The 27439-nt window shown below is 56.8% G+C and overlaps 1 protein-coding gene and 1 long non-coding RNA gene across 3 annotated transcripts; one reads left to right on the forward strand and one right to left on the reverse strand.

Moving 5' to 3' along the window:
• Window positions 1–2701: 2701 nt before the first annotated feature.
• On the reverse strand, window positions 2702–9626 carry LOC141574739 (uncharacterized). Its single transcript, XR_012501753.1, has 3 exons — window positions 9456–9626; window positions 4957–5207; window positions 2702–3872 (listed from the first exon to the last, which is right to left on the reverse strand). It is a non-coding gene; the product is annotated as an uncharacterized LOC141574739 (long non-coding RNA).
• A 4130-nt stretch (window positions 9627–13756) lies between these two features.
• TMEM9 (transmembrane protein 9) lies at window positions 13757–27172 on the forward strand. Of its 2 annotated transcripts, XM_074351538.1 has the most exons (6): window positions 13757–13883; window positions 14312–14413; window positions 15459–15550; window positions 19246–19354; window positions 21440–21571; window positions 26400–27172. In XM_074351538.1, the coding sequence occupies exons 2-6, from the start codon at window positions 14348–14350 to the stop codon at window positions 26544–26546; spliced, it is 546 nt and encodes a 181-aa protein (XP_074207639.1). In that variant the 5' UTR covers window positions 13757–13883; window positions 14312–14347; the 3' UTR covers window positions 26547–27172. The 2 variants fall into 2 exon arrangements, with proteins under 2 accessions (XP_074207639.1, XP_010954567.1); XM_010956265.2 differs by lacking the exon at window positions 13757–13883 and having other exon boundaries at window positions 13893–14413.
• The last annotated feature ends 267 nt before the right edge of the window (window positions 27173–27439 follow it).

The raw sequence follows: 27439 nt of genomic DNA on the forward strand, positions 1-27439 counted from the left end.
GGTCACAGGGTCTGGCGTGTGTTTTGGAAGGACCACTCTGGCCACTGGGTTGTGAACAGACTGAAGGGAAACGAGTGGATGCGAGCGGCCCTGCAACAGTCCAGTAGAGGTGGGGCGGCCTGGGCCGCGGGGCATGGAGACCGAGGCGGTGGTCAGTCTAGACGCGCCTGCAGGCAGACGGATGCGGTTGAGGGCTTGTCACTGTTTGTCGTTACCTGTTGGGTGGTTATTTCAAGTGTTGGTCTGTTCCACTAGACTGGAAGCTCCAGGGGCAGAATTCACGTGTCTTATTTGTCAATGGGACCAGCTCAGCCACACCTGATGAAGGACGGTGAAACCTGGGCACCTTGCCCATCGCTGCACCGGTTGTGCCCCCAAGCCGGACCTCCTGCCCACCGGCTCCACTCCTCCCCGGCACTTCTACTCCAGGGCCAAAGGACTGAGGTGGGGGGTCGGGGGGCTGCAGCCACGAACAAAGGGGCCTGGAGAAGCGGGATGGAGGCCAGGGGCAGGGATGTGGAAGAAGGAAGCCAGCATCCCGCGGAGTCCCAGGGCCAAGAGAGGGAGGGCTGACGGGAGGTGGGGTGGCTGGGGGAGGGGGACGGACCCACGGCAGGAAGCAGGCTTTTCCCAATAGGACGGAGTGTGGGTGCAGCCCACCTACGACACGGTTCGCTGCATGGTGGGGGCGGGCTTCACTTCAGACACAGGAGCTGGGGGCTTGCTCCTCCCTGGGCACCAAGGTTGAAGGCCTGCATCTGAACACACACATGCCAACACACGCACATGCAAACGCGCATACACACGTACACACGTACACACGCATGACGGTACCAGGCAGCTCGGCCTTCAGACAGTGCATGCCTCCTGAAATGGGGTGCCTCTCCTGCCCCTGGGTCTGACCTGGGGAGGCCTGGTGTCCTTGCAGCACACCTCTGAGGACCTCGCCTAGTCCTTCCAACCCAAGGTCCCCCTGCTGCCTTTGAGCCCCGTCTCGAGGTCACTTAACTGCCCTGAATCGGGGTCACTTTGTCTCTGCCAAGCTCCATTCTTCAAAGCTTGTGCAGGCCCTTCTCTGCCAGAACCCTCATCTGGTTAATTCCCCTGGACTCAGTTCCAGCCCGCGCCCCGCCACCATTCCAGCATCACACACGCGCCAGGCAGTGTGCCCCGTCCCCCTCTCTGCCACACACACCATCACAGGCCCTGTGTGCTCCGCGAGGAGAGGCCGCTGCCTCCTTCCCCCTGGGCTTGTCCCCTCCGCAGCCATCCTGGGCTCGGTCCAGGAATCACTCGGCCTCAGTGTTTTGCCAGGAGAAGGGAGCCTGAAGGCAGAAACCCTGGCTGACTAAGCCTATCGCGTGTTTACTCTGTGAGGGGCTGAGGGGGCCAGTAATGGTGGGAGTGGGCTGGTCCAGGCCACCTTCCCTCCTGAGTGACCTACAGGCGGCTGCCCTTCACCCGCCTGAGCAGATTTAACACCTCTTAGCGCTGGCGTTTAATGAGCTGCCCAGCCTATTAATTGCTTCGTCAGCTTTTCTGCCAGGGACACCCTCTGGGGAGGACAGGTGAGAGGGCCTGGGAGCAGCCTGGAGTCAGAGTAGTGAGGGCAGGTCTCTGAGGGTAGGGGGCTGGGGAGACCTGGGGCCTCAGGAATCTGGGGGAGCCCAGCCCCTGTCTCCAGGGCCCCTGGGGTGAGAGAGCAGAGGGCCAGGAGTAGAAAGAGAATGATGTATTTGTCTGCAATCTATTTTCAATGTCCCGTCAACAGGCCTTGCTGGTCACCACAGCCCGGCTGAGCTGCCTCCGAGAATCCCTCAGAGGTTATCCCCTCAAAGGCACAGGCCCCTGAACTCAAAAGAGGTGGCCACTCCCGCCCCCTCCGTCACAGGCCAGCACTGCCCAGGGACTGTGACCGACTGTGGCCCTGACAGCTCGCCCCAAAGAAGAGGTGAAAGGCATCAGACAGGCTTTCCAAAGACGTGAGGAGAGGCTGGCATGGAGAAGAGAAGCATTTAGAACAGTTGGAAGCTCTCTCCTTCCTGCTCCCCAGCCTTTCTGTCCACCTCTCCCACCACGTGAAGCTGCCGCAGCCTCTCTGGGGCCTCAGCCCACCAGGTGGTCACCAGTCAGCCTGGAGCAGGGCCACCGTGCGGTGGGCATGACACGGGGGACGAGGAACATGGCAGGAGCCGGGCAGCGGGGAGGGATTCAAATTCCTGGAGGCTGGTGGACCTGATTTTCTGCGACCAGCAGCCCAGGTTGCCAGCTCTACAACACCCATCTGTCCCTCCCTCCACTGCGGGAGATTGGACCATCAGCCTGGTGCCCCCTGGAAGTTCCTAAACCCAGTTCTCTTGAAGAACATGTGAGCTTGGAAACTCCCCTTTCAAAAAAAACACTTCAAACTACTGCAGGGGTAAACGTTCGCTCTCCTGAGGGTTCCTTCACTGACGCAGACCCACCACCAGCACACACACACCATGAACAAAGTAACCTACGTGTAAGGGGGAAACCGAGTGGCAGGGCGGTGACAGGGCGCTCCCTCAAGCAGACGGAGGCAGGAAGCCTTGCTTCCAGGCGCAGGAGCCCCCCTTTCTGGGGGCGGATAGAGCGGGAGCTTGCGATTAGCAGCTGCACAGCGCTGCACGTCGAGCAGGCGAACAGGGTCCCACGGTAAAGCACAGGGAGCTACGTTCAATGTCTTGCAACAACATGTAATGGAAAAGAGTCTGAAAAGAAAAATATGTGTATACACAGAACTGAATCACTTACTGTGCACCTGGAACTAACATTACAAACCAACTACACGTCAATAAAAAAGAAAAATCTTTAAATTTTAGAAAAGAAAACCCCTCAGACTGCTCCAGAGGTGACAGGAAGCCGTGCTTCCAGGCCGAGTCCAGGAAAGTGTCCGCCCAGCCACCTCCCTCCCCACACGACGACCACCAAGACTAGGTGCCCGCCTCTGTCCCGACAACTGGACTTGCGCTCAGACGTCAGTTCACGGAAACGAGCTGTCCTGTTACCACAGAAAGGACTGTGAGCAGATAGGGTAGGGGTCCACGGGGAGAGAGAGCCAGGCATGGAGTTTTGACATAAGAGGAGCCATTTTTGGCCTAAGCCACTCTGGGACCTAAGGCGGGTCCCAACGCCTGCCTAGGACAGCTCTCAGGAGTATGATCTTAGGGGAACAAGAGGACAACGGTCATCAGACAAGAGAGGTAACAACAGGACAACACATCAGCTGTGAAGACTCCAGCTCTGCTTCAAGGGGAAAGACTGGCCTGAAGGCTCAACCCCCAGGTCAGCCGGGACCTCGGGGAGGAGGGATGTTGGCCTTCCCTGAGCCGCGGGACTTCAGTCCAGTGAAGCTTAGACTCTGCCTGCCGCCCAAGCCCCTGCACGAACGTGCCCTTAGCCTAAAACCCCCCCACCCTGCCGTGCGGGGAGACGCAGCTTTGGGAAGGATCTCCGTGTTCTCCTTACTTCCCCGAGCTTCGTGCTTTTGTCTCCACACGCACCAAGAGGTGAACCCAGCTTTGGGGTAACAGGATCCCTGCCCTTCAGACTTCTTGGGCAGCGAAGGACACACTTGTGCCCACAAGAGCTCCAGGAAAGCTCTGCCCAGGGATGTGGGTGAGATTTGGGTGTCCGTTTGGTAGACATCCGCTGAGCAGCCGCTGTGTGCTGGGAGCCAGGGTCCCTGCCTTCAGAGTGCTCAGTCTCCCTCATTCCAGCAGAGGATCCAGGTGAGCCCGTGATGACGACGAAGCGAGGTAAAGGTCGATGTCGGGGTCTGCCAGGGCTCCGTGGGAGCACATGGGGCGACCCCAACCCGACTTCAAGATTAGACAATCCGAGGAGACTTCCTGGAGAAAGTGACAGGATGAGCAGGATTTAGCTAAGGGAAGAGAAGATGGAGGAAGAGTGTTCCGGGGAGCGAGAACAGCATGTGCAGGGCTCAGGGGTGGAATGGTCAGAGGTGCCCCAGAGGAAGCGGACTGGTCCTGTCTGAGATGATTCCTCCAGGCCTGTCCCCAGCAGGGACTTCCAGATGGGAAGCCCCTTGCCAGGCACATTCGGCCTAAGGAGCATTTGCTTTTTTTTTTTCTTAATGGAGGTGCCGGGGATTGAACGCAGGACCCCGCATACGCTAAGCACGCCCCCTACCACTGGGCTAGACCCACCCCTCTGTTTTGGGTTTTCATCCAAGTGCATCAGCCTGGCAGCTGCAGACGAGGGTGTTAGTCAATGAAAAGGCGCTGGGGGTGGAGGGGCTCCTGTAAGGGAGAACGCTGTCTGAGCAGGTCAGAAGGACTCACTACACTGGTCAGCTCCTCAGGGCCCCACTCTGGGCTGCTTCCAGGATAGCAGCCCGGGCCCTTGGTCAGTGCCCCGCAAAGGCCTCTGTCTCCTCAGGATCCCTGGGGAGTGGGTGAGGCAAGGCCCCCGGTTGTGAGGGCCCTGGGTGTACCTTGGCCAGATGCTGACTGCCCCAGCCTGAGTGCCCCACCCCTAAGTCACCTTCTGCCAGCCACTAGGGCCCCAGGCCGAGTCCGGAGCTGTCGGTAAGACAGCCAGACCTTTCCACTTCCCTGACCTCTCAGCTGCTTTTGTTACAACAGCAGATTGAGTGGGTGCAACAGAGTTCATCTGGCCTGACAAAATCGTCACCTGGGGTCCTCTGCAGACCCCTGGGCTAGATGAACCGGTACGCTAAGTCCCTGCATGCACCGCAGCAAATCCCTGGAAGTCTGCCCCCAGAAAGCCCGCCTCACCACGGGCCCTGGCCCTGGAACTTCGTGACCACTGAGACATGTTGACAAGGAGCGTGTGGCTGGGGAGGGTGTGGAGAAAAGGGAGCCCTCCTACACTGCTGGTGGGAATGCAGTTTGGTGCAGCCACTAGGGAGAACAGTATGGAGATGCCTCAAAAAACTAAAATTAGACTTACCCTATGATCCAGCGATCCCACTCCTGGGCGTATATCTGGAGAGAACTCTAATTCGAAATGATACATGCTCCCCAATATTCACAGCAGCACTACTTACAACAGCCAAGACATGGACACAACCTGCATGTCCACTGACAGACGACTGGATAAAGAAGCTGTGGTATATTTATACAATGGAATACTACTCGGCCATAAAAAAGAATAAAACGATGCCATTTGCAGCAATGTGGATGGATCTGGAGATTGTCATTCTAAATGAAGTAAGACAGAAAGAGAAAGAAAAATACCGTATGATGTCACTCAAGTATGGAATCTTAAAAAAAAAAGACACAAATGAACTTATTTATAAAACAGAAACAGACTCACAGACATAGAACACAAACTTATGGTTACCAGGGTGTGAGAGGGTATGAAAGGGTAATTTGGGAGATCGAGGTTTACAGATACTAACTATATTCATAAAATAGATAAACAACAAGTTTCTTCTGTAGAGCACAGGCAACTATATTCAACATCTTGTAGTAACTTATGGTAAAATAGAATATGAAAAGGAATATATGTATGTCCATGTATGACTGAAGCACCGTGCTGTTCACCAGAAGTTGACACAACCTTGTAAACTGACTGCACTTCAACAAAAAAAGAAGAAGAGGGCAGAGTCCCCTCAGACGGAGATGTTTGAGAAGAGCTTTCAGTGGCAGGAGGAGGGGCAGGGGGCCTCTTAACCCTCGCGCCCTCGGTGTAGGCTGAGATCCCATGACGGGGGGCTAACATGGAGGGTCTGACCAGAAAGTATGGAAACAGCAGCTGTGAGAGGAGGGTCATTTGGAAGCAAGAAGGCCTGGGTCACAGGGAGGGAGGCCAGGTGGCTGGGAGCGGAGAGGGCCCCGCTTGGCCCTTGTGACTGTGAAATGGAGAGGGCAGTCAAGTGATCTTTTTTATGGCGGCTGCCTCGTCCGTCAGCACCCTGATCTCGCAGGAGTTTACACCCTCCTCTGCTGGTCCCACAACGACAGCTGACATCCATCAGGAGGCCCAGGCCAGCCTGTGGATGGTGCAGAAAGAAAAACAGCAAGTGAGGTCAGGGAGTGAGGAAATCTCTTGGCAGAGGGTGAGACCTGTCCATCTGAAGGGCCTCCAGAGGTCGTCTGGGCCTCTCCTGTCCAGGGAGGGCTGCACACACCCGGCTGGAGGGGTGAGTTGGGTGGACAAGGTCTGCGTCTGACAACCGCCTGCTGGAAGCTTCTCCCCAGGCCCATCCTCTCTGGGTGGTTAAAAGCAAGGCCCCTGGAGCCGGACAGTCTGGGCAGGAAACCAGTTCCGCCACTTCCTCGCTCCAGGACCTTGATCAAATAATTTAACCTTTCCACACCTCGGTTTCCACACTTGCAAAAGGAGGATGAAATAACACCCGCGTTGCAGGGTGGCTGGGCGCTGTAAGTGAGATGGCACTTGAACAGCATGCAGCAGAGTGGCTGGCGTGGGGCAAGTCCACACGCACGCAGGCCAGAGATGCCATCAAGGTCTCCAGTCCTTTCCCGAACTTCTGTTCACCTGCTCCTATTCTAGGCTCAAACATTAAAATGAGTAGTTGGCAAAAGACAGCAGACACTTCCTTCAGTTTAGACCTTTAGGGGCCTGACAGCATGTTGGGTCCTGAAGTCTCCGTGGTCGGCTCTAGGGCACAGTCTAGCTGGGGTAGAACATTCTGGAACAGGATGGCTGGCCTTCCTACCGTCTCCGCATTGAGCTATCTAGGACTCTGTCGGGAGGCCTCGCAGGGTGGGCCACCTGAGTCCAGGAGTTTTTTATTTTACTTTTTTTTTTTGGTGTGTGTGTCATAAATGAAAGTTTTAAAAATTGAAGTCTAGTCAGTTTACAATGTTGTGTCAATGTCTGGTGCACAGCATCATGTTTCAGTCATACATGTACGCACGGATGTTTGTTTTTATATTCTTTTTCATCATAGGTGACTACAAGATATTGAATATAGTTCCCCATGCTCTACAGAAGAAATTTGTCTATTTTATATGTACTAGTGTGTATCTGCAAATCTCGAACTCCCAATTTATCCCTTCACACCCCCTTTCCCCTCTGGTAACCATAAGTTTTCTGTGTCTGTGAACTTTTAGTTTTATTTGTTTTATTTATTTTTAGTGGAGGTACTGGGGATTGAACCCAGGTCCTTGTGTGTGCTAAGCATGCGTTCTACCACCGAGCTGTACATGCCTTGCTCCCGAGTCCTGGTCTTGACCCTCATATATCCAAGAGGTACAGAGTCTCCAGTCAGAGGCATTAGGGATGCCCTGGACTCAGCGCAGTGTGGGCCGCAGAGGGCACAGAAAGAGAAGCAAGCTGTGGAATGGTACCGGACGCATCCACACACTGAGGTCTGGGGACGTCATTGTGGCTTACGCGTGAGTTAACGTGAATTCCGTGCTAACTAGGACAGCCTGTTTGTGGCCTATTCAACATGCATGTACATCTACCTTCATTATTAAAGAAAAGGGCGCATTGACCAGAAGGATGTTCACGTTAAAAATAAAGATTAAATGCCTTCCTTCGTGGGACGCCAGCGCAGGTTCTCCTTCAGCGGCAAGACTCCCTTTCCAGCAAGGCCACGCTGACTCCTGTGTTACGTGCTGATCTGTCGGTTTTGTTTTGTTTTTTTCTTGAAACCTTGAAGAAGTGTGTCCCTGACTTGTCAATGTTCTTTGTTCTGACAGGACATAAAACTGTCCTGAAAACCATGCTTCTCTGGAGCAGCTCCTCAGTTAACTGAGAGGCTGTCTTCTGGGCTATAGTCACGGTTTGGTCAAATAAACTCATTTTCATCATTTTCATCGACAGAGACATGAAGCTACCATCTTGAGCCTGCTGGCCCAGCCGGCGCCCACTCCGCTGCCCCCTTGCAGGGGGAAATCCGGCCTGCCCTAAGCGGCCGCCTCGCCCTCCTTGGGGTACCAGCTGCAGCTGGTTCCCACCATCCGGTTGGCAGCTGAAACCACGACAGCCTCTCCCTCCCTCTTTCCTGATGTTTGGGGGCAAAGCCTCCCAGAGGACTTTTTAAAGTGTTCAGTAAGCACCTAATGTGTGCCAGGCCCTGTTAGGCATTCTACTCAGGTTGGGACCTTCCGGAGCCTCAGTGGCTGCAAAGATGGGGGACATCAGTTGTATGTGCTGGTGTCATCACTGCTGCCTCCTTCCCGGGAAGGGGTTTCGGGCCTCGGGGTCGCTAAGGAGGCCCTCCCCGTGTCCTCCTGCTGGCCCGTCTGGGGCTGGCTGGCCAGCTGCAGTTGGCTGTGATTAATGGCCTCTATTAACAGCAAGCTGTAAACTGACTCGAATGCTTGGGGCCTGACGCTCTCACCCTGCTGAGTCCCACACCAGGGACACTCTTCAGCCCTGAAACCTCCTGTCCCCCCAGTGTGAGGACAGAGGGTCAGAGGCCGGCTCTACCGGAGGAGTTGAAAATGCTTTCAAAGCAGGAAACAAATCCATGAACCCCTGGGGAGATGGCCCCAATCCTGGCAGTCACCCCTCCTGCGGGTGGAGGTGGGAGGAGGCATCTGGGCCCCTCAGGCAGGTCACGTGTGCTGTGGGGCCTCAGTTTCCCTGTCTGTCATGGGGCCTCCTCCTCTAATCAGTCTCCCCCAGGGTCTGACCGCAGGCGGCCTTCAGAAAGCTGCCCCCCAGGCCCCCCTGCCACGAAGCCCTCTTCCGCGCGGTCCCCCCCCACCTTACAGACTCTTTGGAAAATGAAATGAGCAGGTGTGCCCGGGAGCGGGGTGACATTCAGGGCAGAAGAAACCTCTCCATCCTGACGGGCTTTAACTCTCCATCACTAGTGGGGTCTCCCTTTCATCCTTACAAGGCAGGGAGGTGCCTCGGGTCTGGTTTAGCCCCCTGAACAGGTGAGAGAACTGAGACCAGAGAGAGGCTGTGATCTGGAACATCTGGAGAGGTGGCAGCTCCTAGATTGGAGTCAGGTCCTCCAGCGCCTCCGGGGTTCGGTCCTGCGGCCCCGCAAAAGTGAGCTGCGAGCCTATAAAACCACCAATCCCTGGGCGACAGAAGCAACTCGAGGTGCGCAGGGAATGGCGAGAGCCATCCCGGGTGAATTGATTTCGCGTGAAAACAACGGATTAGTGTCTCTGTGCTGCCGTGTCCCCCGGGGATCAGCAGGACCTGCGGAATCCTCGGGCTCAGGAAACCGGGCGGGGCCAGAGCCCGGCCAGGGGCCCCCGCTGGGCGCGGCTCACTTTCCGACTTGGGTGTCCGGGTGGGCAGGGGGCCAGGGCTGGAACCAGGGACCCCCGCGGGACCTTGCAAGCCCCCCGACCGCTCCAGAAAAGGGAGGGGACCCCCGCCCCCAGCTCCGCCCACCCCAGCTTCCCCCACCCCCAGCCTGCCAGACTGCCTGTCGGGAAGGCCTAGGGTTGAGCCGCCGCTGCCGGGCAGGGCCCGGGGATTTGTCACATTTTTCCCGGGTTAATTACCTCGGGGCGGAATCCGAGCCCTGCCCGTCTGGGCACAACACGCCTTGTCGCCTGGTGGGGGCATCTCAGTCTTTCTCAGGTGACAGCTGCTGGCCCGGGACAGAACTGTCCTTATTCTGGGGGCGCCACCTCCCCAGAGGACCCCAGCTGTTTAGCCGTGGGCGGAGCCTCGCAGGTGCGAGGCGGGGATTGGAGGCCACCCAGGAGTGGGGCGGGGCCCGGGCCTGAAAGGCGTCCTCCTGGGCGGCCCACCCCGGGGAGCCCCACCCACTGCACTTGCCCTTTGGGTCTATCAGGAGCAAATATGTGACCTTTCCATTTTTGCCCTGGCTGAAGGAGTCTCGGTGTCCAGCACAGCGCTGGACACTCAGCAGGCACCCGACACCCGCCGGTGGATGGCGAGTCCCCCAGCCTGTGTGTCTCCCCAGGGAGTCGTGTTCCCCAGCTTGCTGGCAACACCCTCCACGGCCGAGAGGGGTCACATGTGCTGCTGGTAGAAACTCAAACATCCTGATGGATGTATTTTTCACTTCTAAAGATAAATTAGAACAGATTGAAGATGAGTCCTGATGAAATGTATCAAATGCTCCCTTGAGCTCTCAGTGGGAGAGAAGGGGAGGCAAACCTCCAGGACACTTGATTGTCCCTTCTCTGGTAATGGCCTCTGATTTCAATTCGGGGGATGACCTTGGGCTGACCTTTCTTGCCAAGGGGCACATGTGAGACCTTGGTGGTCCCCAGGACTGAGTCCCTCTCCTGGACTTTGCATCCTGCCTGAGGACCGGGGGAAACCCGTCCACTGTCAGGTAGCCCTGCGGCATCCCATGAGAAGTCGCCCTACTTTTTGCCCTCTTCATGTCCTGTTCTTCAGCCGTTTCTTAGGTTATATGGATCTTCTACTTCTTTCCAACAAACTCCTATATCCTTTTGGTTAGCAATCCATTTCCATTGCCTACAACAAAAGCATCCTAATTGCCCTGCCTGAGTCACAGTCCACGACTGGGAACATACCTAACTCATCATCTGGGCTCCCTTGGGGAGCAGCTCAGTGAATCTGTTCAGTGTGGAAGAATCCTCAATCCGTCCTCAATTTTATAGATGCAGAGCTGAGGTTCCAAGGAGTCCAAGATCACACAGACTCACGGGATCTCTGAGTTAAAAGGGAACTTAGAGTCATTCATCAAACGTTTCGTCAGATGCCTAAATTTCCTCTGAATGAGTTTCAGCAAGTGACCATTGAAAGATGTGTGAACGCCTCAATGACAGCAAAACAGTGTCTAAAAACAGTGAGGCTATTCATTCCATCTCCAGACGACCTGGTTAAACACCCTGCCTGATGCTCACCTGAAAGCTTTCTCTGTGGCACCCACCTTTTCGAGTTGCACACTACAAATTCTGTTCCTCTTCCACCTGACAGCCCTCAGGTGGTCCAAGACAGCGGCACACTCCCGAGATTCCTCTTTCCCAGGACGATGCCCCATTTCTACAGCTCTTCCTCCTGTAGCAGGGTTTTGAGGTCTTCAGCACCCTGCCCACTGTGCTCTCAACACATTGCTGTCCTCCCAACGTGTCCCTGAAATGGAACAGACCACCCAGTAGAGGGCGTCTCCCACTGTTCTGGTACAGAGCTCTCTGGGGACCTGAAAATTGTTTATACACACAAGCGTACACCTAGGTAAAAATTCGCTGGACTGCTCAACTAAGATTTGTGCACTTTATTGTATGTAAGTTATAACTCAATGTGAGAGTTTAAAAAATAAAAAAATACAGTCTATTAAGGTGAAAAATATTCTTCCACATGCATGTAGAATCATCTCAAATACTCACACCACACTTTGTGAAGTAACTGTGTAGTTAGTGCCCTTGCCTTATGGCTGGGGAAAGTGAAATTCAGAGGGGACCCATGTTCATAAAGAAGAAAATTTAAACAGGGAAGTATACTTTTTAAAAATTTTATTTACCTCATGGAGGTGCTGGGGATTGAACCTAGGACCTGGTGCATGCTGAACACTCACTCTGCCTCTGAGCTTTACCCTCCCCCCAGGGAAATTTACTTTTGAAGTAAAATAACTATTCATTGTTCTTTCCTTACTCACCCCTGTGAAAAACAAGCAAACAATGAACAGAAACATTTGTACATTTGTCATTTCTTTATCTATCATCTACTGCCCCCCGTCCATCCATCTGTCCGTCACTCAGGTGAGAGCAGACATCTGTCATTCTGCCTGCTTCACATCCCATTGGTCCTGATGGGAGTTAATCAGAGGTGGGCACACGAACCAGGCTGGCCAGTCAGAGTTAGCCGCCACCCTGGCCACCCTGATTGGCTGATGCATCAATCTGTGACCCAAGCATGGCCAATTAGAGTCAGCCCTGAGATTGGCCACGTGTGTGCTACCACAGGTCACTTTTCCTTTGGAGTCCACAAGCCATGAAGACGTAGGCCTGAGGTGGTGAGCAGCTTCTTTTCAACTGTGTGAAATGACCCAGTTCACAGAGGAAAGCACAGCCAGAGGTGGAGAAAGTGACAGAGCCCTAAGGACACCAGCTTATCTATTGGATCCAGCCGTGCCTGAAGCTGGTTCTACACGTGGACTTCCCAGTTATGTGAGCTAATACATTCCTCTTGCTTTGTGTTGAACCACATGAAACCATCATTTTTGTATGTCAAAAATCAGTCAAATACTGGCGTTTTATATGGTGTGGCTTAATAACTTAAACACACTCGAGTTAGATTTTTAATACAGTTAGCATCCTGACTAATTCAAGTAGGCTTTTAAAATACTAAGCTTTCTATTTTGAGATAAGTATAGATTCGCGTATCATTGTAGGAAACAATATACAAAGATCACCTATGCTCATTGCCCCCATTATAGCATCTTATAAAACATTAGTGCAATATCACAACCAACATATCAACTTGAGGCCACCAAAACACAGCATTTCATCACTGCAAGGCTTCCTCATGTCCCCCTTTCATAGTTACACCTGCCTGCCTCCCACCAGCACGCCCTCCTTAACACTTGGAAACCACTAATCTGTTCTCGTTTCTACAATTTTGCCACTTCAAGAATGTTATATAAATGGAAGCATATGGTATGTGCTGCTTTGGGAGTGGTTTTTGTATTCAGCAAGTTCCCTGGCGATCCAGCCAGGCTGCTGCAGGCCTCAGAGGTTCTTTCCTCTGCTGCTGAGTAGCAGTTCACGGTGGGGATGTAATGCAGTTTACACATCCATTCTCCCGCTGAAGGACACCTGCGATGTTTCAAGGTTTTGACTATTTTCAATAAAGCTGCTAGAAACTTTTCTGTACAGGTTTTTGTGAACATGTCATTTCTCTAGGCTAAATGTCCAGGAGCACAATAGCCCAAGTCACACGACAGCCCCAGGTCTAATGTTTAAAGGAAATGGCAAACTCTCTTCCAAAGGGCTCTGCCATTTCATGCTCCCACTGGGAAGCTCTGAGCAGCCCAGGCTCTTCAATTCCTGGCTAACACGTGGTGTTGTCACTGTTTTCTTTTAAATTTTTTTTCCTTTTATTTTTGTTTTTTAATTTTTGTGGGGGAGGTAATTAAGTTTATTTATTTATCAATGGAGGTACTGGGGATTGAACCCAGGACCTAAGCATGCACTCTACCACTGACTTATACCCTCCCCACCTTTAAAAAAAAGTTAGCCATTCTAACGGTTTGTAGGGCTACCTTGTTGTTTTAATTTACGCTTCCCTCACGGCTGGAGATGCTGCTTTGGCCCCTCTTTCCTTCGCAGCTGTAACAAGTTCACCACCCCCTTCAGCAGCCCGGAACTCCCCGCCCACTGCACACTTGCCCACATCTGCCGGGTCCGGAACCAGCACCCGGGTAGGGGACCAGGCTAGGGAATGCGGGGCGCACCCTTCATGGGCCCGGCCCGCCCCTCGCCGCCCAGTTCCTCCTCCTGGGGGGAGAGGAGGGAGGGGAAGAGGGGAGTGGGGAGGGGAGGGACCCCCTCTGCAGCAAAGATGCGACCCCAAATAACATATCCAGATTGCGAATGAGGACAGAGCCCTTAAATCTGCCTTTATCAATACAATTATTACTGCTTATTGTTTACCAAGTGCTTTCTCTTTAAATCGGCAAGGTGTAACAGCTTGGGGCCCCTTCAAAACTCCAGATTTTACAGGAGGAGCGAGCTGGGCAGTAGGATCCGGCGGCCACAAGGGGGCCAGACCCTCCCGCTTTCTCGTTCGCTTGGCTGTTGCTCCCTTTTCCTGTTTGTTCGGGTTGAGAATTGCCTCCCGCTCCCTTGCGCGGAGCCCGTGCGCCCAGGCGGAGGCGGGCCTTGTTGCCTTGGCGACAGTAGTGTAACGCTGAGCGGCCGCCGCAGCAGCCAATAGAAGCGGGGGGCGGGGCCAGCCGAGTCTAGTACTGCCACGGTGGGGCCTCGCAGGTTAGCCGACGCGCGTTTGGGGAGGGGTGCGGGGGGCGCGGGGGCCCTGGGGGCGGGGGTCCGCGGCCTGACCGTGGGTCCGGGCTCCGAGACTCCGGGCCTCAAGTCCTTCTTGGCCCGAGTGGGAGGAGCTGTGGGCGACGATGGCGGAGGGCTGAGGGACGCGCGGCGGGGGTCGCAGCCCGGTGTCGTCAAGGGGACCCGAGGCCCACCGCCCCGCCCAGGAGGCCCTGCTGTCCGGAGCGCCACGTGGGCTGCGGGAGCCGGAGGCCGGGGAAGGAGGGGAGCGGCTTTCGCGGACTGGGCTTGGAGGGCCCTAGACCCTGGACCCAGCCACCACCCCTTTCCCGTGCCCGGACGGGACGCATCCAGGGCCCAACGTGCCGCGTGACCACCTGGCTTTCTCCGCCTTCGTATTTCTTTTCCAGGTGCGCGATCTTGCTGGCCCCCAACGCCTGAGAAGCATGAAGCTCCTGTGTTTGGTGGCGGTGGTCGGGAGTCTGCTGGTGCCCCCAGCCCAAGCCAACAAGGTGAGGGAGGGGAGCCGGGAGCTCCCGTGCGCGACCACCGTGCCTGCGCCCGGGCTCCCAGGGTGGGGTCTGCTGCTTCGGGCCGGCCCCTCACTCCCCTGTGGGCTGTTCTGGGGCGTGTTCTCTCGGCCCTGGGCTGCGGGCTTCCCAAAGAGCAGGGCCTGGAGAGGGGTGGTCTGCGGGGCACAGGCCTGGATCAGACACGCCAGAGGCGGAATTCCAGCCAGGGTTCTGTGTTGCGGAAGTTGTCCAAGTTCTCATACCTGCTGGTGCGCCTGGATGAGAAGGGGTGGTGGTTACAGTACCTACTGCTCTCCTCCCGGCACCCAGTGATGTTAGGAGTGGCAGTGCCCTGTGCGTGTAATGTCTACGCTGGTGCAAGTTGCTGGTGTTGAGGAGACCCACCTCTGTGCTGTAACTCCATGCTAGACTGGAGATAACTCCCATTCTTTAGGGGCAGATGGCCCAGAGCTGGGTTTGGGTAGGTCTCTGGAATTCGAGCGAGATTCTGGAGGTCACCAAGGTTTTGAATCAGACTGAGTCAGGGTTTGCTTCCAGTCCCTCTGGGGAATTCCTGACTGGAATGAAAATATTTGTGTTGTTATCTCTGGCCCAGAGAGAGAGAACTTCAGAGGGGTTGCTTGCGTGTTTCCATGGAAATACCCATTTTTTTCTGGTTCACCCCCACCCTTTACCCAGGAAGTTGGAGGTGGAGTTGGGGGAGGAGGCTAGCCACCAAGGCTGCTAGACCCAGATACCACACAAGTGTGAGGCCCAGGGTAGAGGACTGTCACCGTGCTTGTATCTCCCCGGATCCCCCTGCCAGGGAGTGGCAGCCCTGGGCAGCTTGCTCTGAGTCTCATTTATCTCCTCTGGACTGTTTCTTGAGGACCCTTTGGTGTAGCATCCTTCCTGCAGAAGTCGTTTCTGCTGAACTTGAGGTTGGGGGAGGGTCAGGAGCGCTCACAGGGAATTGAGCGTTGAGAGCCCTGCTGGAGCCTGCCCCCGAGGGCCCTGCTTACCTGTTCTGTACTTTCTCCTGCAGAGTTCTGAAGACATCCGGTGCAAGTGCACCTGTCCGCCATATAGAAACGTCAGCGGACACATTTACAACCAGAATGTGTCGCAGAAGGACTGGTAAGGTGTTGCCCAGGCTGGCCCTTGAAATTGTAGGGGTCAGCTGGGGTTCTTGGGCCCCTGGAGAGTAAGCCTGCTCTCCCATTTCCATGGAGAACTTTACAAAGGAATGTTTTGTCCCTGGTCACACACGCAGCTGGAAACAGGAAACAGGTTCCAGATGTCTTTAATTCCAGCTGAGGGGTTCCTGGTCAGAGGAGTGGATTTTGTTAGTTTGCTTTGATTCAGGTGTCTATCAATATATGCAAGATGGTAGCGCAGAAGTTGAGAGAGGTAGGTATTAAGGCCACATACTGTGGGATCCTTTGCTTACTTGTACACTTTTGCAAAGATCTGTTACATGGGTCATTCGGTGCCAGTCTCATAACCACCTTGTAAGGTAGTGGGATTAGTTGTGTCCCCGCTTTATAACTGCAGAGATGGAGACCCAAAGAGAATTTAAATTATACTCCTGGAAAATTTTTTTCAAGACTTGATGAAGTGTTTTTTTTTTTTTTAATGGAAGTACTGGGGATTGAACCCAGGACCTTATGCATGCTAAGCATATGCTCTACCACAGAGCTATAACCCCAGCACTGCTTCTGGAGTCTAGAATTCATTTCTGGATGCCTTTAAAAAAGAGAGAAGTAATCAAAAGTTCATTAAGAGAAAGGAGACCAGCTTGTTGAAGGGAAGTTTCAGTATGTAGTCCTGGAAGGAATGGTTTAAGGAGCTATATTCTGAAGAGGAGAAGATTTGGGGACACACATGCCTGAAAAGATGGGAGAGGGGCTGGCATGCTCTGAGGTAGGGACACTGTGTGAATTTGGTGTAGGCTGAGAGCTTCTGGGAAACAGATTTAAGCGTGAGTTGAGGAGGCATTTCTGACCAGAGTGTCTCCAGAGCTGGGGCCCCTCACCTTGGAGGACTGAGCACAGACGGGGTGGTGCCTGGGTCAGGTCGCGGTGAAAGCCGTGACCTCACATGAGGGAGCGGTGCGGGGGGGGACAGGCCAGCATCACCTCCACTTGGCTGTGCGTCAGGACCACCAGGTGGGCTTCGAGAAAATACAGAAAATCCCAGCGCCTCCTCCCTCGTGATTCTGGGGTTCTTTTTGTTGTTGTTGTTTTCCCCAGCTTGAGAGAAACCAGACAGAGAACCTTGTGTGAGGCTCAGATGGACAGCATGATGACTGGATACACGTGTTGTGAAATAAGGTTAACACGTCCATCGCCTCACATAAGTACCGTGTGTGTGTAGGCGGGCGAGAACGTTCATGACCTACTCTGAGCAACTTTCAAGTGTATGATACAGTATTATGAACTACAGCCACCGTGCTGTGCATCAGATCCCCTCCCCTCCAGGTTTGGATTCAGTGACTTCGTGGGAAGTGGGGCACGGCAGTAACTTTTTCTTAAATAGGTGACAGTGATGCACTTGGCCCAGAGCAGCGCTTGGGACTTTGAGCCCGTCCAACTCGGAGATGGTCTGAGCCAGTTGGTTAGAGGCACAGACTCTGGACCCAGCCTGCCTGGCTTCACATCCAGCTTTGCTGCTTGCTCACTCTGAGGCAGTTACTTAATCCCCAGTGTGTTTCCGTTTCCTCCTCTATAAAGTGGTGGCAGTGTTTTGAGTATTAGCGTGTGTGTGCGCGCACACGCGATGCATGTACAAGTAAGAGTAGCGCTAGAGCAGCTCCTGGCAGGAGTGAGAGCTGTGGAAGTATTGCTGGTTTCAGTAGCGCTGCATACTCTCATGCCTTCCTGGAGGCCACCAAGGTCGTCATCGGCCGACTTACAGCACAGCCCCACTTACAGCACAGCCCCAGACGCTCGGGCTTCCCCACGGCGCTGGGCGGGCTCCCTCTGTCTCTGCCGGTCCTGATGGAGACATGAAGCCCTAAGATGTGGAGTCATGGGAGAGTCCCTGTGACCTCCTGTTATCTTTTCTTCCTTTTTTAATATCAGCTTTATTGAGCTGTAACTCATGTAATCATAAAATTTACCCATTTTACATCTATAATTCAATGGGCTATAGTATATTCACAAAATTGCACAGTTATTACCACAATCAATTTTAGAACATTTTAATCACTCCAAAAAGAAGTTCCATGATGACACAGTCACTGCCCGTCCCTCAATTCCCCGCCCTGGCAGTCACCAGTCTGCTTTCTGTCTCTCATTTTGTCTCTTCTGGACATTTCATGTAAATAGAATCACACCATACGTGGTCCTTTGTGATTGGCTTCTTCCAGTGAGCTTAATGTCTTCAAGGTTCATCCCAGTTGGAGCATGTAATAGTATTTTGTTCCTTTTCATAGCTGCATAATATTCTGTTATATGGCTCTACCACCTTTTGTTTATCCACTCTTCAGCTGATAGGCATTTGGGTTGTTTCCACTGTTTGGTTATTATGTGACCTCTTGTTATCTTGTGGTTACAGTTCAAATAGGGTTAGGAAATACATTAATAGACTGTTTCAAGCCCACTCCAGATAATAAGGCTACACCCCACAGGCACCAGCCAGCACTGTCTCTGCCCTTGGGTCAGAGTAAGGCCTGAAAACCCAAGTAAGGATGCCCGCAGAGACGAGTCTTGCCCGGCCCTCTCAGGCTGTGGTTCACCTCCTTCCCCTGAGAAGTCAGCGTTTGGGGGAGCCAGGCACAGCAGAGATATTCCAGCTCCTCGCTTGCTGTCCTTTACCCCCGGTCACAGGATCCCATCTGAAGGCCTCAGGTTGGCCCCTCCCAGCTGCCCCCAACCCCCTACCTTGCCTCGTGGGGAACCCACACGTCCCACTGGCACACCAGAGCGACCCTCCAAATGCAGGGAGGAATCTGGGCCTCGGGAGGTGTGTAGAGGCTCCTGGAGAGGGGGGACCCAGAAGTGGTGTCCCAGTGCAGGGTGTGGACCTGGCCCTTCCGTTGACCCCTGCCCAGGTGCAGCATTTTTTTTAGAGCTGGGAGCCACGTGCTCAGGCTGGACCTGGGTCATCAGAGGTTCAGGTAGAATCACACCTGCCACATGCTGGACCTTCAGGGGAGGACACGCCATCCCGCCTCTGCTGGAAACCCAGCCCCAGGCCAGAGGGATGTCAGGGATTGAGTTAGAGCTGGGAGGGCCTGGAGGGTCACCTGGTGCAACCACTGCAGCTCCCAGAGGAGAGACAGGCCCAGGGCACCGGGTCTTGGTGGCAGGGCTTGGCTGAGACAGCAGTGGGAGAGAAGACGGAGGTGGGTTTCAGAAATGCTTTAGGAGGCAAAGTCCTGGTGTTGGCTGGATTCATGGGTGAGAGGACGACAGGGTCAGAGTTGGTTCCAGGCTTGACCTGGTTGGAGGAGGTGCTGGTGGAGGTGCTTCTGCCCCAGGACAGACCCCAGAGCCGTGTATGGGCCTGGGGGTGGTGGGGTGGACACTCACGTGGTGAGTCAAATAGGAGTGGAAGAGGGGTCCTGACCAGGGGTTCTCGTCTAGGACACATCAGCTTCTGCCTTGACTCTTTGAGGGGAGGAGCCCCCAGGGAGAGGGCAACCGAGGGCAGGACCTGGGGGACGTGGGCATTTACAGTGTCGGCACCTGCCCTGTGGAGCCTTTCTGACGGGCGGGGGCGATGCTGTGAGGCTGCGGGTTGGGAAAGGGGTTCTGCCAGCCTAGCCCTTCAGAGACCCTCTCTTCCCTGGGGAGCCCCTGCCGACCCCACAGCCCTCTGTCTTGCAGCAACTGCCTGCACGTGGTGGAGCCCATGCCAGTGCCCGGCCATGACGTGGAGGCCTACTGCCTGCTATGCGAGTGCAAGTATGAGGAGCGGAGCACCACCACCATCAAGGTGCCCCTGGGCCCCGCCCCCGCCCGGAGCCCCGCCCACAAGGGAGGCCCCGCCCACCCTGGAGGCCCCTCCCCGTCTCCTACCGTCTTGCTTCAAGCAGCCTGCTTCAAGCTAGCCTTCCATGTGGCTGTGGGGCTGTCTCCAAGGCTGGCCTGGTCACAGCGCAGGGACCCCCTCCTCACCCCCTCTTGGAGCCTCTCTCCCCTCTGACGCCAGCACACTTGCAGAGGGACCTGGGAGAGTGCTGGAGACCACTTCCCTCCACTTTTCCCGTTCGCTCTTCCCCCTCTCTCCTTCAGTTCATTCAGTGGACATCCCTGGGTGCCAAGCGGATGCTGGGAGAAGAGGCACCTGCTCTCGGGAACCTCCAGTCTAGTTAAGCTCCCCGAGTGACCCCAGACCCCAGGAGAGGCTCTTCAGAGCTGTGGGGCTGTCGGGATGAGCCATACCCGCTCCCTTTACTTTTCATTGAACCTTGATCTGTGGATCATCGGGTGAATTCTGGGCAAGTGGTAGAGTGGCCCCCGGCACGGAGTGGGAATGGGGAGAGGTCTGGTCCCTTCCTCAGCCTCCAGGCAGGGCTTGCCGGATGACGGCCTCTAGCCAACTTGTCCCCAGCCCACCCTGCTCTCCTAGTCCAGACTCTAGCCATTGTGATCCAGGCTGCACTTGCTGAGTTTGAACATAAGCCCTTCCTGGTCCAGCCTTTAAGCTTGTTTCGCTGTGTCCTGTGAAGAGCCTGCAGGTAGCATCAGTAAAGGACTGTCAGCAACACCACTGCATCCACCATCAGGCCTCCCTTTCAGGCTGGGCTCATTTGGAGGAGGGGTGAGGACCACTGTCCTCCCTGCCTGGACCAGCGAGCCTGTCCTGTGGTGCTCTTCCCCCACTTCACGGTGGGCACGGCTGCTCGTGCACCCACCCCACCACTGCCCCTTCTCCCTCTCTGAGCTTGATCCATGGCCCCATCCTCGGGACCAGGTGCCCAAGGCCTTAAATTCAAGCCAAATGTCGCCTCTCCCTGTTTGACTGGGAAGGGGCTTCCCGACCTGGGGCCCTCATTGTACACACTTCCTAATCAATCCCCCAGTTTCCCTCTGGTCCTTCTCTCTGAGAGATGCCCCCAACTTCCGCCTGTTAGAGACTCCGTCCCCATCCCCTCTTCCCTGCTGGGGTACAGGCAAGAGGTCTTTACCTTTACCCTGTCTAGAGCTGCCCCAGTCAGGGAGGGAGCTGGTCCAGCTGGACTTGGCTGTGGACTGAGCTCATCCCCCGTCACAGTCAGTGTACACGCCAGGCTAGGATTGGAAGCCAGGGATGGCCAGGTTTTGGGGCGCAGGAAGGGCATTTGAGGTGTGGTCCTCAAATCTGAGCTCAAGCCACATCCACCACGTGGTAGCCTTGGGACCGAGGGTGATGTGGCCTGGGGGGTCTGCATCAGGTGAGTGTCAGCCCCCCAGGGGACATTTGAAGATGGGCTGAGCTGCCTCTGTGGCCCTGGTATCTGACCGGCTAACGTCTTGGGGAGTTCTGCCTAAGGTCCCTGTAGCACCCACATTGAGAAACAATGAATTAGCCTCCTTAACTCTATCTTTACTGTAAAACAAAAAGGACTCCAGCTTGTGAGGCTCTCCAAGTAGGTAAGAAGTTTGAGAAGTTGTCTTTCTGCCCCTGGCCTAATCTGCGTGGTCCAGACTGAAGCTTCCACTGCATCTTGCCTTCAGTCGGGCTGGGTTCTTCCCGCTCTGACTGGTCCGATCGCTTCCCCGCCGTCTGGCTGGGTAGGTTCCCTTCCCCTGCTCTCCAGCCCTGGGGTCCTGGTGTGTCAGGACCCAGGCCTCTCCCTTCATCACCGGTCATCTTCATGCTGCCAGAGAACTGGTGGCTGTTGCGGGGCCCCCTCCATCAGGGGCCGTCAGTACCTGTGGAGCCGGCATCCCTGCCCTGCCCAGCTTCTCCTCTGCGCCCGCAGGGGCTCCTGGCCCTTCCCCACGCAGCACTTGAGGCCACGGCACTGTTGAAGGTGGACCGCACCGGGGAGGAGCGGCGGCGTTGGTGCACATGATGAGCGAGGTCTCTCCGCAGGTCATCATCGTCATCTACCTGTCAGTGGTGGGTGCCCTCCTGCTCTACATGGCCTTTCTGATGCTGGTGGACCCTCTGATTCGAAAGCCGGATGCCTACACCGAGCGACTGCACAACGAGGAGGAGAACGAGGTACTGGGCTCCGGGTGCGGTCCCGCCGGTCCCTCCGCCTGTGCACAGCGTCCAGTGTGTCCTTAGCGGGGAGCTGCGCTTTGCACGCCCAGACGCAGCAGAGGGTGGCCCTGAGTTTTCCCTGATCCGGTGTCAGGCAGCCTCGGTGCACAGGTTGGGGATACGTCTTCCTGTCACACTGCGTTTCTGGCAGAGGGGAAGTGAGCCTGCCAGTCAGCCACACGTAGGAGCTCAGGCCTCAGTGTCAGGGTGGCGGTGGACTTGGAGAGGGCACCTGGCGAGTCTGGGACACCCTGCAGGGGAAGCCCAGGGCCGGCCAGAGGAGATGGGAGCAGCTCTCTGTGGGAGTGAGAGGTGATGTGTGCTGTGTAGCGGCCCCCAGAGCAGTGACGGTGACCGTGCTGGGGGTCCTGACCTGCGTAGCCGCCATGTGTGCTGCCCACGTGAGTGAGGAAGGTCACCCCAAAGTATCTGCAGGCAGGTGTGGCTCAGGACGCTTCCTGCCCCGGGGGCGGGCTGCGCCAAGGTGCAGAGGGCACGGGCACGCCTCCCTGCTGCTAGAAGATGGCCCTGAGTTTATCCCTGGAGGGAGGGAGGGCCAGAGGGGAGGGACTGCTGGACCAGCTTGCGTACAAAGGGGCATCTGGTGGTGGACGGCCTGACCAGGCCCGGAGAGAAGTGGTTGAAGAGACTGAGAGGTGTTTAGCTTGAAAGAAAAACAAAATCCAGACTCAGGAAGCCTTCCAGTGTTCGCAGAAGAGAGCTCGGCCCACCCTGATTCTCAGGACCGCAGCCCGGAGCTGCGAGGGAGCTTTAACACCGTGAGAGGGGGTCTTCCTGCAGGTGACCCGGTCGAGCCGGGGGCAGGCGGGCTCCCTGGTAAGGTGGAGAGTGGGTCAGTCACCACTGCGAGCACCTCACACTGGGCTGGAGCTGGGGGAAGCGGATTCCCACTGAGAGGAGGATCTGGGGCTCAGACCTCAGCGTGAAGCTGCCCAGCCTGTGTGAGGCCAGGGAGTAAGGGGGGCCGAGCCTGTCCGTGTCCCCTCGTGGTGCCTTCCGGGACCGCTCCAGCCTGCCCCAGCCTCCTGCCAACGTGTTTGGCCAGAGGTGGGGCCGGGGCTGGGAGGTGGTGGAGCCGGCAGTTGGGTGGTCTGTGTCCAGGAGGAAGCCTCGAGCGCCAACCTGGTTATTAATGTGCTGTAATAGCAGCCCTGCTGGGGGAGGAGTGGCGCTGATGAGCGCTGGGCGATTAGGGGATGTGCTAATTGCAGTGCTGCCTGGGGAGTGACTGAGAGATGGCGATGATTACACGGCTCTGCTGGTCCCTGGAATTCGAGGCTCCTGGGCAGGGCATGGCCTCGCGTCTCCTGCCTCCTGGCTATGGACCCTGGGTGCCACCCCTCGCTCCACTCATCCCCTCCCTGTTTTTCTTCCTCCTGCTGTACTCAGGTCCTGCAGGTGCCCTGTGTAGGTGCACAGACCTAGGGTCCCCTGTGGGGTCTGAGCCCCAGGCAGAGCCATAGCCGGGGGTGCGCAGGGTCCGGCGGGGGGAAGCTGGGTGCTGGGGGCTCCTTACCAGACAGGCGCTGGGGACTTAGTCCTCCTGGTGTCATGTAGGAGAGGACTTCCAGGCAGCTGGGCCCCTCAGAGAGCAGGGGTGGGGGGTAGGGGGAGAGTGGCCGCTCAGGCGCTGCGGCTAAATGGAACAGAGACAGTGCGGGCACCTGCCACCCCGAGCAGTGCCCGTGGGGAGCCTGGGCCTGAGGCCAGGAGAGGAGGCCCTGTGGCCTCTGCTGGGCAGAGCAGAAGCAGGCTGAGGCTGTGTCCCTGGGTTCACTGTGGTCGTGAGAGTGCTCACCTTGAGAAGGTTGGAGTCCTCCCGGGGCGGGGGCTAAGCTTCCACCCCAGAGGAAGGAAGTCAGGTTCTAGGCCTGTGCAACGCAGTGACCTTGAGGAGAGGCTCCCCTCCCTGGCCCGAGAAGTCAGGTATCAAAGGTGAGATCCGGGGGTTGATCACGTCCCGGGACGGGGGCCCCTTGGCTCCGTCCCCCCAGCTCCTGCAGCCAGGAGCTCCTGCCTGGGGTGGGAGGACAGAGAGGAAGGGGTGGAGGGGATGAAAGGCTCGCTCCCTTTGAAGGCTCCGCGGGCCTCGGTGGGCCTGAGCGCCGGGCGCGGCCTCCCCCGGGATTCCAGCAGCATTAGGGCTAATCCCTGGGCTCAGACGCCCTTTGAAAGGAGGAAGCCAGCGTGTTTGCTGGGCAGAAATGGCAAACAGAGCGTTAGATGTGAAGGTCTGGGCCCCTTTGAAGAGGGAGAAGGAAGGGTTTCTGTGAGGCGCTGGGTGTGTCTGCCCCTCACTGCGTGGGCCTGCACTCTGCCGGGTCCCCCAGTATCGCAGCCCACCAGACGGGGTCGGGGTCGGGAGAGGGGTGTGCAGCAGGGATGATGTGGTGGCTGCTGGGGACAGGAGAGGACTGGGGAGAAGAGGGCGGCTGGGCAGACGGGGCAGCAGGGAGTCCAGGAGAGCAGGGGAGGCGAGGCTGGACGTGCGGTCCTGCCAGCCCAGGGCCTTGAAAGCCAGACTTGGGAGACATGGGTTCGGATCCTGGCTCAGCCCCTGAGCAGCTGTGTGACCTTGGGCAGCGAGTGATTCATCTCCCAGAGCCTCGGTTCCCTCGTCTGCAGATGGGAACACCGCTGCCCCACGCCAGTCTCGGGAACCTGGGAACAAGCCGAGTGAGGCGCCGGTGAGCCCCTGGTGCCCAGTGACATGGTCCTGCTGGCCCGTGGGACCCAGGCTTGCCTCCCCTGTCCTCACTGCCTGAGGCCTGGCCTCAGAGGGAAGAGGGTTGAACGTGTGGTATTTCCCGCTGCAGAGCTGGGAGGCCCCTCTGGGCGTCTCTAGAGCAGATGTGGGTCTAATACCCGTTAATCAGACTATTAGCCCTGGAAGCGCGGAGCCTCTCAGGCGCCGCTTCCCTGACTTAGGAGCTGTTTGTCAAGACTTTACATGAAGGGAAGACAAGTGATGCTGTGGTAACGCTGTGAATTTCCACGTGTTCCCTTAATGTGCGGCTCCCGGCTTCCTCTGCCTTCCCTTCAAGACGCCGTCAGGAACGGACCTGGAGGGAGGTGACCTTTCAAAGGCCTCCCCCCGCCGGCAGCAGGCGGCCAGCTCTCCCGACCCTGCCTGGGAGTCCCAGAGCTGGGTCTGGTCCTCACGGTTGCTGCTGTGAAATGTGCGCTTGCCTTCCGCCAGGCGCCCCTGAACGCTTTGCACTCGTCACCCCTCGGGAGCTGCTCCTTTAGGCGCTGTCTGTGGAGGGAAGCAGGCTCAGAGGACGGTGACCTGCCCGGGGTCCTGTCCCGGTGGGTGTCAGAGCCCAGAGGCAAAGCCAGGTTTGTGTGATTCCAAGGTGTCCTTTCCACTGTGGAAGCAAAACACTTGGTGGGCTCCGTCTGTGACAGCCGGTGTCCTAAGGACTTCACTCACGGATGCTTCTGGACTTAACCTGGCCGCACTTGTCTCCTGTTGTTTGAAAGTGTGGGTCATCACCCATTAGGGCATGAAATCAAGGTAGCAAGTCTTGACCAGCGTTGGGAAAAAATGGGACGGAGCAGAGAATGTCCGAGTGCGTCACACCAAGTGTTGTGTGAAACCGTGTGTAAGCTCAGTCATCAGGTGAATGAAATTTCTGCCGACAGAGTGGTCAAAAAAGTCTAAGAAGACAGGCTTTATTAAATTGAAGCTTGGAGAATTAAAGTCGCTTGTCAGGGTCACACAGCTGCTCAGTGGCCAAGACCAGGAGAAGGTGCCTCCAGAGCCCAGGCGTAGACCCAGGCTTCCTGGCCCCGAGGGAGCGTGGCCCCACCCGGCGCTGCCTCTCCGGGTTTGCTGTGGTCCTCACCTAGCCTGGCCCAGTGGCTTCCTCCGGGCCCAGGCAGCAGGCTCCGGGGGGCAGTGTCCGTCTCTAACTCACCTGGGGCAGCCAGCCCTCGGCCTCCCCTCCCCTGCCTCCTCTCCCCTGGCCACCCCTCCCATCTCCCTAGCCAGGCAGCTGCCTGGTGACAGAAGCCGTGCCAGCTCGGGGCATGAGAAGTGGAGTTGCATTTACTGGGCGACTCTGGGTTTAGAGAGGTGTGCTAATCCCTTAAGAGACGTGTGGCAGGAGATGAGAGGCCCCGAGAGCTGGGGAGGAAATCCCCGCGGGCTGCGGGCCCGGCCCTCGGCTGATTCCCCCCAGAGATCAGCTTCGGGTCCGCAGGAAACGCACGGGCTCTGAGCTTCCGAGGCAGAGAAGTGGTAATTAGGGAAGATGCTGCCTTCCAGCCAGGGGAGGGGAACAGGGGGAGGAACTGAGTTAGCCTGGGGTGTTGCGAGAGTGGCCGGAGCCGTGAAGGGCAGGCCCCAGCTCTGTCCCTGCCGGGCTCCCTCCTCCCAGGGGGCAGGGAGTGAGCTGGGGGGTCCCAGCCCCGGGCAGGTCCCAGAGGTGTCCCTGCTGGCCCCGGGCAGTGGCTGGCAGGGCCCTGGAGTTCTGAGCCTGGTGCCTCCCTGGGGGCGCTGGGTCCATTTCCTCAAACCACAGGATCCTCCATGCTGGCCAGGGGAGGCCTGACAGGGCACCCCCTTCCCAGGCCCCAGGGAGGGGCAGGCCTGTCCTGCAGAGTCCGGGGTCCTGAGCCGCCAGTGCCAGGTGCACAGTGCTTGCTGGGCCCTCGGGGAGGTCCACCTCCAAGGTGGCGGGAGGCCAGACTTTGGGGCTGCTCTCCCAGCATTTTCACCCGGGCTTGAGGTACCAAACCTCTTCTTTTTCTTCCCGGACAGGACACTCGTTCTGCGGCGGCCTCGGCCTCCTTCGGGCCCCGGGCGAACACAGTCCTGGAGCGTGTGGAGGGCGCTCAACAGCGGTGGAAGCTGCAGGTGCAGGAGCAGCGCAAGACGGTCTTCGATCGGCACAAGATGCTCAGCTAGACGGCGGTGCGGCCAGGTCACGGTCACAGCGAGGACCGCAGGCCGCAGCGGCCCGCCTCCCGGCTGGGCGGAGCTGGGGCCTCTCCTTCCCCTCGGGGCCGCCTTCCCTTTAGAAGGGGCTTCCCTCCAAAAGCCCCAGACATTTTTCTTTCGCCTTCTCTTTAGAAACGTCATGCTTGGCTGGTTAGTTCAGGAAGAATGAGGGTCCATGGTCTCTGGTTTGCCTGCTCAGGTGGTCTTTGGGTGGAGGGAAGGTGATGACAGGGCAGGAGGGGCTGGGGGGCGGTCTCAGGACAGGAGCTTCCCCCTGCCACCCTCCCAGCTCAGCCTCACTCTAGCCCTCAGGACGGCCCCGTGGGGTCACACCTGGACGCCGTTCCATGCCCTTGCCTACTCTGCCGCCTGGCCCCGGCTCCACTCCAGAAGCCGGGTGGTGCCCCCGCCCCCGCCCCCGGCCTGCAGTTGCCGGGCCCCTGGTGGGCCCCTGAGGCTGTGCTCTGAGCACCTGGGTTCCTGCTCTCGGATCACCACCTGTCCTTGAGCTTCCTCGTACCGGTGCGCGGAGAAAGGTCGTCCTCTCCTTGTCTGTAAATCAAGGAGGCACCATTAAACTGTCATTCTTCTCACTTTGCAGACGTCACGAGACTTAGAGAACCGAGTGTTTTACAAGTGACCCAGTGAGCACGGGACCCAGAGAGGGGATGAAAGCATTGTCCTTGTTGGGTCCAGGCAGAGGGGCGGGGCCTGGACGGTCCAGGGGGCTGTGGCAGCGCCCACGGAGGGCAGGGGCCGACCCTGAGTTTATTTGCATTTCATCTTTGTGTGGGTCTCCTGAAACTCTGAACAGCGTCTGACATTGATGTCCTACAACCTCACAAAACGGTGCTCGCTGC

The sequence above is a fragment of the Camelus bactrianus genome, chromosome 23 (assembly GCF_048773025.1).
Source record: "Camelus bactrianus isolate YW-2024 breed Bactrian camel chromosome 23, ASM4877302v1, whole genome shotgun sequence".
Classification (NCBI taxonomy): domain Eukaryota; kingdom Metazoa; phylum Chordata; class Mammalia; order Artiodactyla; family Camelidae; genus Camelus; species Camelus bactrianus.

What these genes read in the sequence shown, in the direction of transcription:
- TMEM9 (XM_074351538.1), top strand. Translation starts at nt 14,348, where the DNA reads ATGAAGCTCCTGTGTTTGGTGGCGGTGGTCGGGAGTCTGCTGGTGCCC. An exon ending in GGAGCACCACCACCATCAAG is followed by an intron (nt 19,355 to 21,439) that starts GTGCCCCTGGGC and finishes GTCTCTCCGCAG; the next exon opens with GTCATCATCGTCATCTACCT. An exon ending in ACAACGAGGAGGAGAACGAG is followed by an intron (nt 21,572 to 26,399) that starts GTACTGGGCTCC and finishes CTTCCCGGACAG; the next exon opens with GACACTCGTTCTGCGGCGGC.